Source organism: Nipponia nippon, unplaced genomic scaffold (genome assembly GCF_047370975.1).
Source record: "Nipponia nippon isolate SJK-2023a ecotype South Korea unplaced genomic scaffold, ASM4737097v1 scaffold_16, whole genome shotgun sequence".
Taxonomy (NCBI): domain Eukaryota; kingdom Metazoa; phylum Chordata; class Aves; order Pelecaniformes; family Threskiornithidae; genus Nipponia; species Nipponia nippon.
In genome coordinates, this window is record NW_028262332.1 from 11,456,413 (window position 1) to 11,475,066 (window position 18,654).

General features: G+C 37.7%; 1 protein-coding gene across 5 annotated transcripts in view; it reads right to left on the minus strand.

Annotated features, from left to right (window-relative positions):
- The window catches only part of DENND1A (DENN domain containing 1A), a 217,702-nt gene that overhangs the window by 148,933 nt on the left and 50,115 nt on the right, over positions 1 to 18,654 (minus strand). For all 5 annotated transcript variants that reach the window (XM_087752734.1, XM_087752732.1, XM_087752731.1 and 2 more), the window contains exons 4-5: positions 11,033 to 11,082; positions 3,560 to 3,679 (exon numbers count right to left, since the gene is read on the minus strand). In XM_087752734.1, the coding sequence (XP_087608860.1) occupies positions 3,560 to 3,679; positions 11,033 to 11,082 (170 nt within the window). The remainder of the gene's footprint in view (positions 1 to 3,559; positions 3,680 to 11,032; positions 11,083 to 18,654) is intronic.

The window sequence follows — 18,654 nt, forward strand, 5'->3', positions numbered from 1 at the left end:
GCTACCTCTCTACATACATAGAAGATTTAGAAAAGAGGACAAACAAGAGTATACAAATTCCAGAACAAACCTAGGGGACATGCCTGATTAAGGAGCTGAAGATGATGTCTCAGAGTGAGCAACAGCAGTTTGGGAATGTCTCCATACCTTTTTTTTTTTTTTTTTAAATAGAAGACTAAAGCTCTTCACTAAATTCAGAACTATCTATATCGTTCACCCTCAAAAGCTCATGCCAAATCTGATGCGAAGTTAAATTAAAGCAAACCTCTAGAAACAAAAAAAATTCAGCTTCTCAATGCATATCCAATAGGATTTATTTTATTTCAGCCAAAATCCTGATGTGCTTAAATGAAGTCTTAGAAAGAAAAAATTCTTTGGGCATGGAAATTTTTCTAGGGTATTAAAATTCAAACTCGGAATTTGATGACTTGGACATTAACTCTCAACTTACTATGCATTCATAACTTAGAAAAGAGTTAAAAAACGTATTTTAAATTTTGTAACATGTTGCATTGAAAAAGGTAGTCCAGAATTCCAAGTTACCCAGGAGATTTTGATGTGTGGTAGGTGAGCTTGTGGGGTTTTTTTTAATTCACTTCACTGTTTACAACCTCAATCCCCCCCAGACCATCTGTGCCACTTGTTTTGTGCTTTTGTCCGCCCTCTGCTGTCTGAAATGCAGAAAGTAGTCATCTATGCTACAGAGCGCTCTACAACTCTGTTACATACAATATTGGATCATTGTAGTTTCATCATTAGCTAGAAATCAAGTGAAGAAAAAAGGAAATGGAATAAGGGAAACAGACTCGGTGGTTCGACATGGAAAGAAAACCACAGAACACCCAGAAGATGCAGTTTTTAAACGTAATCAAAGATATCCATAAATCTGTCTGATGCTATCCACAGCAGGAACAAAACTACGAAAACTACCTTGAAAGCAGATTTCTAAACACTACTGGTTAAAACAGCCAAAAGAGTTACTTTGTAAAATGGAGTCGCCTTTCTGCTGGCCACAAGAGCTGCATCCACGTGGATAACTTCACGGCTATTGAACTCCAAGAGGTGCCTTACTGTACTTTGCATCCACATGAAAAAGTCTCCGGGTCACTTTAACTTTAGAAGTCAAAGTCCAGACCTTGACTTCTGCCCTTCTGAGTACTCTCTCAGCTTTGCACTTTCCTTCCAGATCTCTGCAGAAATTTTTTTAAAGCACCAGCTGAGTGAAAAGAATTTCCGTTTTCTCCTGCTCATCTTCAATAATGAATCTAAACATGTGATGATTTTCCACCTCCAAAACATTTTACCATGGCCAGACCCATAAAATCTCTAACTGATAAACACGTGAATATCATTTCTAATAATAAAAAATATCAATTCTTATACTATCGCTGAGCATAGCAATGCATACTTGAAGCTTGCTGCTATCCAACCTATAATTTAAAAACAAATAAACAAACAAACAATCATTCTTTTCCTCCCCATTTGCTTTTTTGTATCATTCTCACATTCTTCAGCATGTTTTGACCCATCCATTTACCATGTAGCATCCTTTAATTCATAAAGGACACTGAGAAGATTCACATTGACGATGGTGCTGCAGTCCTCGGAACAGAGCAAGTGAATCTGTGTAATGCTGATTTACATTCTTTATTATCCTCTAGAACTTACATTCACTTGCATTAATGATGAGATGAAATTTCATTTTCTCATTAATTCACAGGAGAAAGAAGCAATAGGAACAAAGCAAAGAGTCCCAATTCATCCACTGCTGTAACTGCACTGAAAGTTTTTTTTGGTTGGTTTTTGGATTTTTTTTTTTTTTTGGTTATGAGTTGAAGCAGAAGGCATTTAACTACAACATAACTCCTCCATTTCTTCCTGGCATTCACTCAACATAAGGGAGCTGACAGCAAAGAACTCTTATCCAGGAGAGATCAAGAAGGGACTCATACTACTCCTCATTCAGATTTTCTTTATAAACTGTGTTTCCCCTTTAATTTGTCATTAATCAGGAACAGCTCCCTTACGTAACCAGACCCTTCCCACAGGGGAGTGAATCAGCACCCCAACCCTACAGGGCAGCAGCTACGGGGAAGCAGCCAGGGAAATACATCCTGTCCTCAGTACACGGCCCGTGTTGCTGGCTTGCCAGGGCTGGTAATAGTTGAAATGTCTACTACAGAAAAGAAGGAATGAAGGAAAATACTGAGAAAGCACCTGTCACCTTGCCTCTCACAAAATTAATTAGCAATTTTGCAAGATTTCACAATAAATTCTCCAAATATTAAGCTTCTTCAATGAAGGCCTAGTTAGCAGATCGCTGCCGTCAGTATAATGCTGAAGTACAAGGCAACAAACATTTGATGTCTTCACCAGTCCAGTGCCAGCACAAATGGCACAGACATATTCACTTTAAATACGCACATCAGTCCAAAATCTATTCCATGGCATTGCTGTATGCAACCCAATGAAATGAGAAGTGCCCTTGTTCTTGGTAGGTGCTCTTATATTTTTGCAATCCCTGAAATTCTCCAGAGGGGTCATATTCAGTAACATATATACAGAAGGTCCCATTCTGTCATGTGCAATACGCAGTACGCGTCGGAAAAAGGCAAGTTCTTCTTGTTCTTACACTGGATTCTCTCACGTGAAAAGCAAACCAGAGACAACTGAGACAGATGCCTGCAATTGCTCATAGAGGAAATTGTCCTCATTTGTGATTGCTTGAGCAGTTGTTCAGTCACCTAGCTGGCTGTTCATACAGTTAATGCTGACCTATCTTTACCTGGGCCATTGCTCCGAAACTTCCAATTTCTCATGAACACGGAAAAAGCAGAAAGCAGAAGACAGACCATTGTTAAATTTGTTTAAAACAAGACAGGTCAGATGCCATGTGGAAACCCACAGAAGTTCTTAATGGACTAATATATTGGTAGATATTAAAACTGATTTTACTTGCATCATTTCTTGCAGCAAAAGTAAATAGAAAATTACAGACTGTATTCCAACACGTCTGTGGGAGGTCATCAAAAGCTACTCTGATAGAGTCTCTTTGCCCGTTTTATGTGAAATGCATTGTTTCCAACCTCCACAAACAGCCTTTATTACAACAAACTTCACAAAACCCTCACTAGGGCAGACTAAAGCTCATACATACAAACTTTTAGGATGTGGACAGCATCAATGACATTCTCTCAGCTACCAACAGATGCTTTGTTAATAAAACTTGCATATACAAATGTCCACAAAATGTCTTAACAAGATCAGTTGTGACAGCTAAAGATAACAGCTGCCATCATGCTATGTCATATCAAATTACTGCAGAGCGACTTTTTTTTTCCACATTGTTAACTCAAGAACATTGACTACAAACAAACATAGTTATCTACAGAGGAACTCGAAGTGCAAGATATTTTGCATCACTTCTGCAGAAGAGCAGTGACTTTGAGGACCAGATAGGAAAATAATTTTGAACAGCTGGAAATTATAATTGCAGTGTCACACAGCAAAGGCAAACACTGATTCCTAGAGTCAGCCAAAAGCCAAACCACAGACCTACCTTAAGATACAGAAGCAGCTCTTGGCCCCAGAAGATAAGCGACAGAATCCGAACCTCTGTTTGCTGTCAATGTCTGTAAGCACAAATGTAAAGTTCTGCCCAACTTGGTTAACTGCATGGCTGAAAATAAAGAGAATAAAGAAGAAAAAATTAATGCTGAGCTAACTCTGTGTCAAAAGTATCTAGTCTAAGTCAATGAACCTATAACGTTTCCTCTTTCAGCAGAGGTTTTTTTTGAGAAACAAACTTTGAGAGTATACACCCTCTAGAAACTTAAATATGCTAGTTGCTTGGTGAGGGAGGAGGGGTTGGGGGGGGGGGTGTCCCATTGTAAGTGTGGGAGGGTACTAAAAACACATTTATCTTTAAATGAAAACGGTTGCAACTATCAACCATCTTCAACACAGTACTCACTGTACAAACCAAACCTATGTTGTCACATAACCCAAAATATTTCTTTATTACCTTCATTCGAGAATTGGTTTACTCCAAGAGCAAGACAATGTTTAATAACATGTTAAGCTTCTTTAACATTTGGATATTGACTTGTAGAAGCTTTATTGTCCATCTACCAATTTTGCATGTATGCCAGATACATCACTCCAAAATGTTCAGCAACTGGAACCATGGCAGGTGACTTTCCTTTACTCTAGCAGCTAGGCAATCAGCTAAAAGAAAGACTAGAATAGTGTGCAAAGGAAGACAAGATAAACTAGAATCAAAAGCACACTGCGCTAAAGCCAGACATGACTATAAAAATAATTTTGTAGGACTTCTATATGATTTTTCAAAATTAAGAGTCATTTGCCTCATCTGCAAGATCTTAACAGCTCTTCAAGAATGGCACAAGTGAGCTAATAACATTCTTAGATGTTGGCTCCCACTCACACCACAGTGGAAAGTATCACTATAGGAAAATTTGCTCAAATTGGAAAAACACAGTTTTGGAAAACAAAACAAAAAAACACAACCAACAACAACCACCACCAAAACAAAAGACAAAAACACAAACGACACAAAAAACAAGAACCAAACCACCCAAACAAACAAAACAACCCCAAAACCCCAGCATTTAAAAATTCATGTCTTTAAAAATACTCTAATTCACATCCGTATTTTACAACTAATAGGTGATGCTCAAAATAGCAAGATAAGATCAAAATAAGATGCTTTACATTTAAAGCACGGCACTTTCTGAACGCTATTTATTAACAAAATGACAGACATTCTTGAGCTATTACCACATTTGCCTAAAGGTAATCAAATGCCTCTGTACAGCGATGGTATATTCCATGGAAACCAAGCCCAATTCACATCCCACTTTGTAGAGATGTAGTTTTACTGTTTAACAGAAATTTTGACATTTAGTGGTAAAGCTGGGACTAATATAATTATTAGAGGACTTTTCATGCCCATTTTGGATCTATTTGAGACCTCATAACAATATGAAATTAACACTTATTTCAGGTTATGTTCTAGTTTATTTTAGGTTTACAGAGAACTGAGAAAACTGGCTAGCATTTCCACGTGCACCTTTACTAGTCAGTCCTACCAGCAGCAACAACAAACCCCAGTCAATTCAAGGCCATTTAACTAACAGTCACAAGCCTTAAAAGCGAGCAAATACTCTCTTCTACGATGCCATATACAACACAATAAACAATTTATGTGGGAGATTATACACTCAGTGTTTAAAGAAAAAAAAAGAAAAACAGACTTTCAGAAATAAAAGTTGGATCCGGATTGGAAAGATGTCACTGTCCCGCTTAGAAAGAGGAATCCTTCAGTGGATTCCAGACAGGGAAGGAAAAACTTGCAGTGATGAAGATGAAAAAAAGTGCTCCAAATTCACAGATGAACAAAAAACCAGATGTTTAAAAGCATTTCAGTAGTCTGAGAAGTAGACAGCGTAAGTACTATCATCCTACCGAATTCTAAATGTCAACAGAGCAACCATTTCCATAAACCATACTGAGCTGCTCGGGGATACCAAAAAATCCCTTACTGGTGTTGTGTTTTATCTGTAAAGCTTGGATATAATGTTACTATGGTGATTTTAGTATGGTGTTTTAAAAGGGGATTATATGCTTAATTTTAACAAGGTTGAGAGCAGAGTGTGTGTGAGAAATAGCATTTTAGCTGACAATTAAAATTATGGAACAGGGGAAAAAAATCATGCTTCATTTGCAGCAGGGAGAAGCTTGTTTATTAAACAATTATGACTAAGTTGGTAAGTTCCTCCGAAGCAAACCGAAAAGATTCTTGCATTTGTGTGATCTGCAGAAACTAAATACGTCTGATAGGTCTTGCTCAAGTTTCAGTTGTCAGTTCTTCACAGGGAAGGATAAATTTCCCAACATAAAAAGTGCTTTTCCTACGACCTTAATATCAATACTAAAGATTCATAGCTCTATTTCCAAACGGGAAGAAGGTCTATTTAGAGCCTAACAGGATGGAAGCACCATAAATCTCATCTCTAAATGGGCAGACAGAAGTTAGGGTTAGAGGGAAGGGGAGAGAGGAAGAGTGATTTCTTTAAAATGCCCCATCACTAGCTATATCTGCCTAACACAAATTAATCATAGAATCATAGAATAGTTTGGGTTGGAAGGGACCTTAAAGCTCACCTGGTTCCAGCCCCCCTGCCACGGGCAGGGACACCTTCCCCCAGACCAGGCTGCTCAAAGCCCCATCCAGCCTGGCCTTGAGCGCTGCCAGGGATGGGGCACCCACAGCTTCTCTGGGCAGCCTGTGCCAGTGCCTCACCACCCTCACAGTGAAGAATTTCTTCCTTGTATCTAATCTAAATCTGCCCTCTTTCAGTTTAAAGCCATTCCTCCTTCTCCTATCTCTATGTGCCCTTGTAAAAAGTCCCTCTCCAGCTTTCCTGTAGGCCCCCTTCAGGTACTGGAAGTCTGTGGTAAGGTCTCCCCAGAGCCTTCTCTTCTCCAGGCTGAGCAACCCCAACTCTCTCAGCCTGTCCTTGTAAGAGAGGTGCTCCAGGCCTCTGAGCATCTTCATGGCCTCCTCTGGACTCACTCCAGCAGGTCCATGTCCTTCTTACGTTGGGGGCCCACAAGAGTGGAGTAGAGGGGGAGAATCCCCTCCCTCGCTGTGCTGGCCACGCTTCTTTTGATGCAGCCCAGGATACGGTTGGATTTCTGGGCTGCAAGCCCACATTGCTGGGTCGTGTTGAGTTTCTCATCAACCAACACCCCCTAGTCCTCCTCCTGTTCTCAATCCATTCTCCGCCCAGCCTGTATTTGTGCTTGGGATTGCCCTGACCCACGTGCAGGACCTTGCACTTGGCCTTGTTGAACTTCACGAGGTTCACACAGGCCCACCTCTCCAGCCTGTCAAGGTCCCTCTGGATGGCATCCCCTTCCCTCCAACATGTCGACCGCACCACACAGCTTGGTGTCATCAGCAAACTTGCCGAAGGTGCACTCAATCCCACTGTCCATGTTGCCGACAAAGATGTTAAACAGCACCGGTCCCAATACCAACCCCTGAGGAACATTACTTGTCACTGGTCTCCACTTGGACATCAAGCCGTTGATCGCAACTGTCTGAGTGCGGCCTCAAATATGATCGATAGTGGCTTAGCAACGTCATCCATCAGTTCCCTTAGGACCCGCGGATGCATCTTAACAGGTCCCATGGACTTGTGCACCTTCAGGTTCCTTAGATGATCTCAAACCTGATCTTCTCCTACAACGGGCAGTTCTTCATTCTCTCAGTCCCTGTCTTCACACTCTGCGACTTGGGTGGTGTGGCTAGAGCACTTGCTGGTGACAACTGAGGCAAAAAAGTCATTGACTACCTCAGCCTTCTCCATATTCCGGGTAACCAGGTCTCCTGTTTCCTTCCGGAGAGGGCCCACATTTTCCCCCGTCTTTCTTTTATTACTGACACACTTAGAGAAGCTTTTTTTATTGCCCTTGACATCCCTGACCAGATATAATTCTATCAGGGCTTTAGCTTTCCTAACCTGATCCCTGGCTGCTCAGACGATTTCTCTGTATTCCTAATCCTGATATGATATTTGACTGACGTGGAGTTCTTCACTCCTGCAGCTGGAGAATAGGTCCACTGCCTAAAGGGAGAGGCAACTAGTCCCTGGTGATTTTTGACCACTGGCAACAATATATATTAAAAAAATCAATATAAAAAAATTAAGAGTCTGTGTCAATGAATACCAAAACCTTCAGCACAGAGAACAATCAGATATGCAAAAGATCTTGATTTGCCTCCAACTTTGGTGTCCCATCACCATTTGAAGTTGTGATCTGGCAGAGGCAATAGCACATCTTCAGCTTTTGCCACCTGTTCTATAAAACATGCAGCCTTAGAAGAGACACACATGTAAGTGAAGACTTATGTCCTTTCTCAGCGCTTGTTAAAGAAATACCACTGTTTAACATCAAAGTCAGAAGAGCAAGAATCAACTCAAGTACCATTGAGCACACTTCTACCATCAAGAAGTTTCCACTGAAAGCCTGGCATAATACTGCACATAACACAGAACATGGTTACGTAAATTTAATTTCCCCAAGTAAAAGTCCTCACAAACAGGGTATAAATTGGGGACATGACTCTAGCAGGACTTGAGAACCTAAGTTCTATGACTGATAATGCTACTTTGGGCTCTGAGTTGATGAAAGGAAAAGTAGCATCTATTCTTTAGTGACTACACATTTCTGATCATTTATACCAGTATCTCTTCATCATAATTCATGGTGATCTTTTTCCACAGATCCTGAAGAGACATCCTACACAGAGTATTATTCCAACACAAGGTATTAACCCATGTTCCTAAGTTATTTGAACAATGAGCCAGTATCTCCACTGTTACATTAAGAATAATAATTTCAAAACCTCTCAACATTGCAGAGAGATTCTAATATTAAAATTGCCACGGCTAACAACAAGGCAACCTAGTTAACTGGGAATACTACCTAAGTATTTGGAAGGCCTTTACTGAAACCACTTTAGTATTTCTCTCTCTTTCTGTTCAGAATGAACAAAATAATATATATTTTTTAAAAAACACCCTGAGGACTAAGAATTACAGTAACTGGAGATCTGATCCAACATATCACTTTTCAGGCACATACAGAGGAATAAAATCCCACTAGAGAGTGCTAGTCAACTCTGTAAGACACGACTGTAAGGACCTTTCTGACATATGACTGAAGACAGTGTTTCTTCTAGAAGCAATTTCCTTTCATCTCAAAGTAGAAAAAGTATTTGCTGAGAAGACTGAGGGGAATATTAAAGCATCGTCTGAAGTAATTTCATTATAGGGCTACCTGCTCACTACTTTAAATAACTTTATTTTAAATGCAATATAAAAAAGGTATAAATAAATACTCAGTAGTTGGTTAACAGTAAATAGGGAAAGAAAAGACCAACTAGTGCAAATTTGTCACTTGCCGAGTTCCAGAAATAGCCTCTAAGAACAGGTACTCGATCGGTTCTAAACTTGGAAGTAGCTAAAAGATGAAGAACATTTTGCATGTAAGATGCACTGCATTTTTCTCTTTATCATGGTCACATTAAATTAATTTGCATTCAGTGATATAAGACTGTTTACCTTCTTGCTGTAACTGGCAGGTTAATTCCCACACACAGTTCAAAGCTAAGTCAAATTTACATCAGAGAGGACTACAAGAAGTATTTATTTCTTTATATACTTACACACACACCTATGCATGTACGTGTGCGTGTGTGTATTTTTACATCAAGAAGAGAAGTAGCACACACATCTCTTTCAGCTCCCATATCCTTAACTTGGGACATCCTCTACCTTCTGGAGTATTAGAAGTCCATCCTTCATTTTAAATTATTAAGTATGCTATGGGTTATAATCTCTCCTTTATGTTCAAAATGGTTGGCTTACAGTCTTTTCAGTGATAGTCTGTGATATTCAGTCAAACAAGGGAATCCAGAAATCGGAATCACTTTTCATTATGTTCTCATTTGCACCCCATATGGGTTTTCAGTGTTCTTATCTTTCAAAATGTTATATTGCTGGGGAAAAACAATAAACAACAGAACAAACAAAACCCCTAGCTACAATAAACCTACACATAGTAAGCATAAACATTTATAGTAGAAACACATACATGAGAAAAATATATATAAGTACTTCCCCACTCCCTCCCCTTAGGAGAGGAAAAGGATGACCAACAAAAAGTGATTCCAAATTATAAGAAGTATTTCTGGCTTTTAAAGGTCATCTGAGTCAACAAGCACTGGTTAAGTAGCTCATGTTGACAGCCCAGGATATTCAAATTCTCTTTTTATGTACAAATCAGGTACAGCAGAGGCACTGGTAATAATAGCTGTCTCCAGCAGCGCTTCACCAGCCTCTCTCAACCCTGATCTGCAGGAACCACCTGGAGGGTTGAAAGAACAGATCATCTGCATGATCCAGTCAAGCTTTCAGCTTCCTCCAACCCCAGATTACCACATCGGAGGACAAAGGGTAGCAGTGGTTTTATTATGTAGACTCCGATCTCCAGAGAAGCACAGTAAGATTTCATCTCCATTCATACAAGCTACTGAACAGTATTTCAAGATAACTAAGAAATACCAGCTGACCTACGGGTGGGGGAAAAAAAAATTGAACAACAGCTCAAACAAGAAGTGATATTAGAAATGGATGTTGATTTATAAAGAAAATCAATTCCTACTGTAAATATCACAGATTTCACTGAAATGAGAAAAAGATTTCTAGCAGTTTAATCACAGTTAAGGTCAATTTCATCAATCAAAACCATTCGGTGTGCAAGCTGAGCTGAGACAACGACGCTAAGCAATTAAGCGATGCTCGGAGATGGTATGAGCAGTGGTGCATCCTTTCAAAATTTCAATGCTTGTTCTCTTCACGAAACCATCAAAAATAACTCACGCTAAAAGCAAAACTAAAAAACTAAAAAAAGTTCTCGAGTTTTCTAAATTACAAGAATTAAATATTCTCAGCTCCTGTGAAATCCACTGTAACTTACTTTACAATTTTTTTTTTTAATTTAGAAGCCACATTAAGCCAAGCAAAGCACCAGCGTTCCAACAAGATCAAGAGGCCTTTAAATGTAAAGCACTTAATTCATTATTCTGCCCAAATTTTGACAATTAAGAAATAAAATACATATCCACACAAAGCTTTGATATTAATATGCATATTTGACAATAACTACCCAAGCATTTTCCCGTCCAAGTATTATGTAGAAGTAAACCAAAATGCACTCTTACTGCTGCCACTGAACAGCTCAAACTTTTAAAACTTTTTTTTTTTGATGGTGCCCATAAAAACCCCAGGAAAAAGTGATTCTAAGACTATAATTTGCACTTGGGTGCTTTAAATCACAGTCAAGCAGACAGAACATTAAGAATGGTATGGTTTTTATTTTCTACAGTGGTTTTATTGACAAGCTTATTTTCTTGTAAAGTTTGAAAAGCTAACACTACCTGTCCACATAGAAGGGGAAACAAAACTTGGTCAAAGTCTGTAGAACTTCCTGTGGAGAGAAAAAGAGATAATTTATACATCTATTGGGACCAATAAATCTAATATTAACCACATCACACAATTTCACAACTTTGCCCTGAAGAAATAAGAGACAGATGAAGAAATATGGGCTTTATCAATTACATGGAAGGAGTACCAGGCAGTCAATCATGTGAAATAATAAACATGATCAAACTTCATTAAAAATGAAAAATTAATCAAGATTCACACATGGGCAGGCAGCAGGAGCCATCCAGCAATTCTCCAAAGAGTAGGAGGAGGTTGGGTTGTTGAGTGTTAACACCTCTCTAGGGACAATCTCTACCCTGACCATATGGATCATAGTGAATAACACCAAACCACATGGGTTTGGCCTGGCAGGACCACTTCTGCTGGCACAGCTTTTGACTGTTACCTAGGAACAGAGGTCTGGGGGATTAGAGAATACTTCCTAACATCAGCAAGATAAATAACAAAAGATAAAGCCAATAGGTCTCATAGCAGGAATGTTTAACGTTGCCTACTGCTATTAGAAAGAAAATCTGAGTGTTAAAAGACTGATTAAATTAACGTGTATTAAAATTAATACAAGTTGTTTAACCTACAAACCATTTTCTAAATGTTGCGAAACAGCACCATAGACAAACTTTTAAGTATAGCCTTTGCATGATCTCAAATAAAAAGCATGAATATGAAAACTGAAAACTTGATCAGCAGAGAAATTAATCAACTTTACAACTTTAAACAAATACAGTCATTAAAGAGGCAAAGCCAGAAACATTTTAGTCCCAGAATAGTTGTGTTCGTAGCCAAAAGTTATCCATTTACATTATATTGCTCTAACACATTCAAAATTTGAATTCAATAATCCACAACCCACCATAAAGGTCTGCCCAGTTTGCAGACCTTTACTACCAGCCGATTCATTGTTCATTCTCCTTCACACTTAAGTATTTCAGGACCTGAAACGTAAACTGTATTTCCGCTTTCAGCTGAAACAAGATAGCCCTGACTAAATGACAAATCCTCTGGTAAATTCAACACTTTTCTGACCAATAGTAATAAATTATCATCAATACCTAAATTGATGCTTCCCACTTCATTTATTTCTAAAACCAATGCCATCATTCAACAAATAAACTACATCAATCTAATAACCTATTCAATGAAGCAGAAAACATATTGACTCCTTTGCAAGAACATGTTCCTCCTACATAATTCAAACAAGCACATCCCATTCTTAGCAATGGTTTCAGGCTCAACTGCTCTTCTTTGGAGGTTTCTTGACAACTAAAATGTGGCAAGTTCTTAAGATTTCAGGCAGAAACAGATACGGAAACTTTGACTTCTTGACAGTTTATTGATAGATTATTTAACAACCTCCTGTTTTTAAAGAACAAGAAAGGATCTACTGAAGAATGTCATGTAAAGCAAAGAAGTATCCTCCTTTCAATTTCAGCAGGAAACTTGGCAAGGAGCTATAGAGGTTTCAGAGTAAACTGCAGAAATATGTGTTCTGATACAGAGCAACGCCTTGATAGCAAAGGCCTCATTGATGGGACTGCGGTCACCCTTGTGCAGAATCTCACCGATTTCCACAAGGATCGACCGTCTGCTGAACAGCTCTGACTGCTTGTGCACAGAAACTACATCTTGACAAATTTTAAGCATTACACAGTTGTCCTTTACCCACAACTGAAATCTCAATGCATAACGTTAAAAAAACCCACAATAATTTTAAAGAATCGAAATAATTTTAAAGAATCAAAATTATAATCACAGGAGAGCAAAGCGCCTATATTTTTACTGGCCTAATCCATACAAATTGTCCTCAAAATAATGACTGCACATCTAATGTTTTAGAAACAAAACCATGTAGCTGCTACATAGAATTCTGAAATAGAGGTGTTAAAAGATAACAAGTCATCAGTCGCCTCAAAATGGCAGAATATATTCTCTCCATTATTTTGATTATTTAAATAATTACTGTAACTGCAAGTAAAAACATCACATAATAAAACACTTTATCATCTCATCAGCACTGTTATTGTAGGATAATAGCATATTACTCAGAACTTACTTTGCACTTGTTTCTTGATATTTATAGCTTCCGAAACACAGAAAACGAAATTTTCACTTAAAGAGGCAATATATTGAATCTGTACCACTATACATTGCCTTGTCTTTTAAAGAAAGATTTTACTGTGATACTGTTATGTGGCTTTTATAACGTTAGTGGACATAATTTGCCACTCATTATACACCAATACTTATCTGCCTTGATTTACAACTAAAAAATTGAGACTAGTACAGGTTAACCACAGACATATTTTTAAATTTTAACTAATTAAAAAAAACACCCCACACATACAGAATTAGCTTTTAATTAGCAAAAAAGCTCATCTTTTCCATGTAAGAAATACAATTACTTACTAGTCAATTTTTGCTCAAGTTGCAAGCTTGTTACTATTAATGTAATGTTTTTCCTTTTTTTTTTCCCCTTTAAATACTGCTCAGTTTGAAAGATTAGCAATGCCTACATAATACACAACATCGTACAAGACCTCTTTAGGTGGGTGGTTACTTATGCCCTAGAAAAAAAATCATCATTTCTTTAGGATTTCAAACCAAAACCATAACAAAACCAAACCTAGAATCCCTCCATGTCAGCATCTTATAATCCTTTTTATGTTTTAACCTAAGATGAAACACAGAAGTAGTATCAATAGCCTGTTTTCTTACTTTATTCCCCTATGCCTATTTTCTTAAAGAAAAACCTACGTAAATGCCTCTAAAGCAAAACACCCTAAAAAGCAGAAGAAAATAAAAAAAACCCAACCCAAAACAATCCAGGACACACAGCTGATAAGCATAAATTACCCAGTAGCTGAAACCAGTGTCTCTAAGGTATCACATGCCAGTTTTCTGGATCAATCCCCAAGTTTATATTTTCACAAATCTTTTTACATGCAGTTTGATTTTTAACATTTTAATGAGCAAAAAGTGCATCTATAGCAGCCAGTCACCACAGTTAAAGTGCAGGGCATGAACTGCGTCCCCTGAGGGATTCAGCCCAGCCGTGTCACCGGGGGCTTTAGGACATACACCACCTGGTTCCTTGTCCCAAGGTTCCAACTCTTTTCATAATCAAAACACTGCTGACATTATAAACCCCACATGGGTTTTCTAAAATCCTTCCCAATCAATAAAGCCAGTACATAACTTATCGGAGACAACACAGAGCTCATTGATTAAGTTTGGTTTCAGTAGCAAAGTTTTCAAAATAAATGAGGCAGGAATACAGTGTTCAGCCCTTTTGTGTCACATCGCAATTTATGAAGGTGAGGCAGTCTCTAAAAGGATTTCCTACACACACACACACACACACGCGCACACACACGATACTTGAGAAGTATATGGAAAGCAAGGTTGTTAAATACACACAATACACATTTGGCTTATGTCCCGAATTATCTATGTATTGAGATGAAATAATAAAGAAAGCTCAACATTGCTGAAAGATTTTGCATATTCACTTGTGAATTTAATACGCAAGCTGTATCTTATCTCAAGTCTTTTTTATTTTTAAACGTTTCACCGTATGCTCCCACCTCCAAGTCAATGGAACAACTTCAGAACCTCTTAAATATACAGGATCACTTTATTTCTCCTGTTCAAGTGAACATCGGTAACAAATATCCCATGCTGCAGCTACAATTAAATAAAACTGCACTGATAAAATGATATGCAAATTGATGGTCTAATGCAAGAACAGCAGACTGTTGCAAACAATCTACTCTTAGAAAGACGTGTGATGCAACAGACATTCAAAGTGGAACGAGAAGTCTAAGTAGAAGTTGGAGAGAAAAGAAATGAAAATACAGGCAGAGATCTGTGAGAAATGATCAATGATTAAGGCAAAACATTCAAATATTAATGTGAGTCAGAGAAGGAAAACAATACACCACAAAACCCAACAGGCTGGGGACCTGTATTTGGGAGCCTGTTGGGACAGCTGAGGAAAACCTAGATGAAGTTGAAAAGGCCACCCAGAGTACAGACCAGAGCTTTAGCTGTGGGTCATGGCAGGGGGGAGGCGGGAAACACAAAAAAACCAAGCCAACACCCCCACAACCATATCTCAGAAAGTACATACATTTTTACAGGAGGACAATTCAAATATTACAAGAGAACGGAGCATTGCAAATAAGATGAGTCTTCCATGGAGAGATGAGTCGGTGATGAAAAAGATAAATGCTGTTTTATTTCCTCACCTTAAACCAGAGGTGAAGCATAGGTGAGGCTGCTGTAAGTGAAACGCTAAACAGAGAGGGTGGAAATACAAATAGTTTTCACCTTATCCAGCTTGAAATACCACCTGAAGCCATGAGACAAACCTGAAATCCATCCTCTTCGCATGGAGGGACACCAAGAGAGTTTCAGGAACACATCATCAGACTGATGAAGGAAGGAAGAGATGCTGGAGAGCAACAAGGGTTACGAAAAGAACAGTGCCAGCCAGTCTTCTGGGATCCAGGGAAGGAACAATAGGTAGAGGATCCCGACTTGGGCAGCAAGCAACTACAGATTATTTATTTCTGCTCAGAAACATCAAATTTAAACATAGCAAAAATGTTAATATAGCGTAAAAGAGTGCTAAGGCATTAAATGAAGCAAAATAGTATCCAATTATTTTGAAATTTGGGTCGTATATTAATCTACCTTATAGCCACAAAACTGTAAACTGCTCTTATATTTAATTCATCTATTTGAATAATTTTAAGCTAACGATTAATGAAATCATCCACTGCAACACTGAACAACAGGTTTAAGAATTCAAAACAGTTGCCAGTGCACCCAGATAACCAACCTAAACCTGACAACAACTCTGTTTAAAACCCAAAGGGTGGTGAAAGAAAAAGTACAGAACGATCTAGAACACCTTAAATTCTGTTACCCATGCAGTTGATCAGAAATTCATAATCCTTTTCCTGGGAAAGGGAACATCTTTCTGCACAATAATAAGCACCTCAGTAACAAGTTTGGCTAACTGCTTTAAACATTTTACAAAGCAACCACTTACAATGTACAGGAAAAGGCAGTCATGTTTCAAAATTTCATTTGAAGAATATAAATGTAATAAAGCAATGCCAGCACAACGCTCAGCCACTACCTTGAGCAGAGCTATGAGTAACAACGAGGGATCAGTACATTTTGTCTTCTGAAAATTTAAACTTTAATTTGTATTTATTATTAGTGTCATCTTATATTATCTTACATCAAATTTTCCTAAAGTTATTATTACAGATTATTCTCATCAATTAACAAATGCCATGTAATTATGTAGTTAAAAATCAGGAGAAGCACTCCAATTCAAGCAGCTTATAAAAACTAATTCTCAAATTAAAAAGAAAGTATCCCGCATGCAGAGGCCAGCGTCACACAGCCACAACAAAAAGCTGAGATTCTGCAAGATGACAAAGGAAAGAACAAGAAACTTAAAAGCAAGATTTCTCTAGATTTTAAAGATTTTTCTAGTTTTTTAAAAAACAATACAACACAGATTTTTTTTTAAAAAATCATTGCTCACTTAAAATATGTATGTCAAATTTCATCTTGCATTGATTTTATCATAAAATCTTTTTACATCTTATAGCAGTACTGAATGTTACTGATTTTTATAATGGTCAAAATATTTTAATCAGTTCTTTAAAAGAACATTCTACCCCCAAAAAACAGGAGCATAATTTGCTTAGTAGCATTAATTTAAATTACCTTGGTTTAATTTTATTTAATTTAATTACTTTTTAAAATTCTACTAGTATTCCAACACAACTTTATAGCACTAGCTCATCCATTTGCTTAGTGTTCTAAAAATCCATTAGCTCTTTTTGAGCAATTATAAAGCTTGAATTAGGGGAGGTTTTTTTTCTTCTACAAAAGTCACTTCTTCCTGTAGGAGGGTCAGAAGAGGAATGGTACCCAGTATGAAATAACGTCATTTCACTGGAGGTAACCAATTGTTCTCAGGAAAATGCTATTTTTAAAAAAACAAACAAAAAACCCAACACATATACGCAATCCTGGTAATAGGAAGAGCATGAGATAAATAACATTTCCTAAGCATATTGAGGCCTGCTATCATTTAAATATTTTAAACGTACAAAATATGTGCACAGATGGGCAACTTTTCTACTTGCATTACTAAAAACATATTTCAAGATAAAGCTCAAAATCCCTGAATTTTTTAAACCTAATTGTGACTCTGTTTCTTAGAATTCACACCCCAAGGCCAAAGCTTTCCTGCCACCAGTCCTTCAAATCTGATTTGGACATTACACGGGAGGAGGCTCCAAGCCTCCCTGAGGTCTCACTCCTTTTACAACATACGCAAAAACAGCAGATAATGGGCCTAGGCTGAATTCACTGCTCTGCACAGCTCCTCCTGGGACACAGGCCTAGCAGATGTGATAAAAACTGTGTCAGAGAAGTAGCTCTAGTTTTTGCCTTAATGACAACTTCAACCTCTCAACTAATAGAACAAAAGAACAGAAACGGCTATTACTTTTTTCCAGTAGGAAAAAATCTGAAAATAAAGCTGAACTAAAGATTTAAGCAGTTTTTCAAAGAGATTTCCTCAATAAATGTCTTTAAAACCCCTTCAATAAAATTAAGATTTAGTTTTATTCTAAGACAAATGGATTTTAGCTAACATGCTAAAAAAACCCCACAAAACATCTACAGCTCCTGTGGTAAGAATAATTGTTCCAGTCTTATATCACAAAGAACTGAAAAATTATACAAACGAGCATAAAAAAATCAGGTCCAATTATGTGCATAAACATTGATCAATTGGTAAAGATAAGAAGTGTCAATATCAGAAAGCTAGAATACTAATTGAATCAAATGCATTTTAAACATTTAGTGACTAAAAACGAGGAACATTTGCACTTCCACATTTAGGAAAAATTAGGTGAGAACTATTAGCTGTGAAAAGATAATCGCATACTTCTCACACCGTAAGTCAATTGCACGGGTATATTGCATCAAAAACAAAGCTTGAAATATATACTTTGGTTAACATTTGCTCAATATTATAATTCTGGCTTAAGATGACCGGCCCTTTTAGACGTTGTCTCAAATGCTCTATTCAGCTACAACGGCATACCCACTTAATCAGCAATCATTGTTCTCTGAGGCAGGACTTTGTTGTCAAGACATGCACTGAAACCTTTAAAAAATTTCAGAACTGGCATAAGAAAAAAGTGATCTTTGTCAAACAAGCACAAATTTATGCAAATCTTTTATAAACATTCACAAACATTTATTTAGCTTTTGAAATGTTGGCCTCATTTGAGAGCATGAAAATGAGGGGGAAGTAGGAAGATGCAAAGGACAGCTTAGAGGCTGGCACACTACATAAATATTCAGAAGGAAGATTATAGGATTCATGTTAGGCTGTCTTAGGTTTCTCCAAAGTCCACATAGAATACCAAAGAACAAAACTAACGAGAAGTAGAGCAGATGTTAGACAATGCAGCAGCCCTCTTTTCCACACTCACTTGGCTATACTTCGATGCTT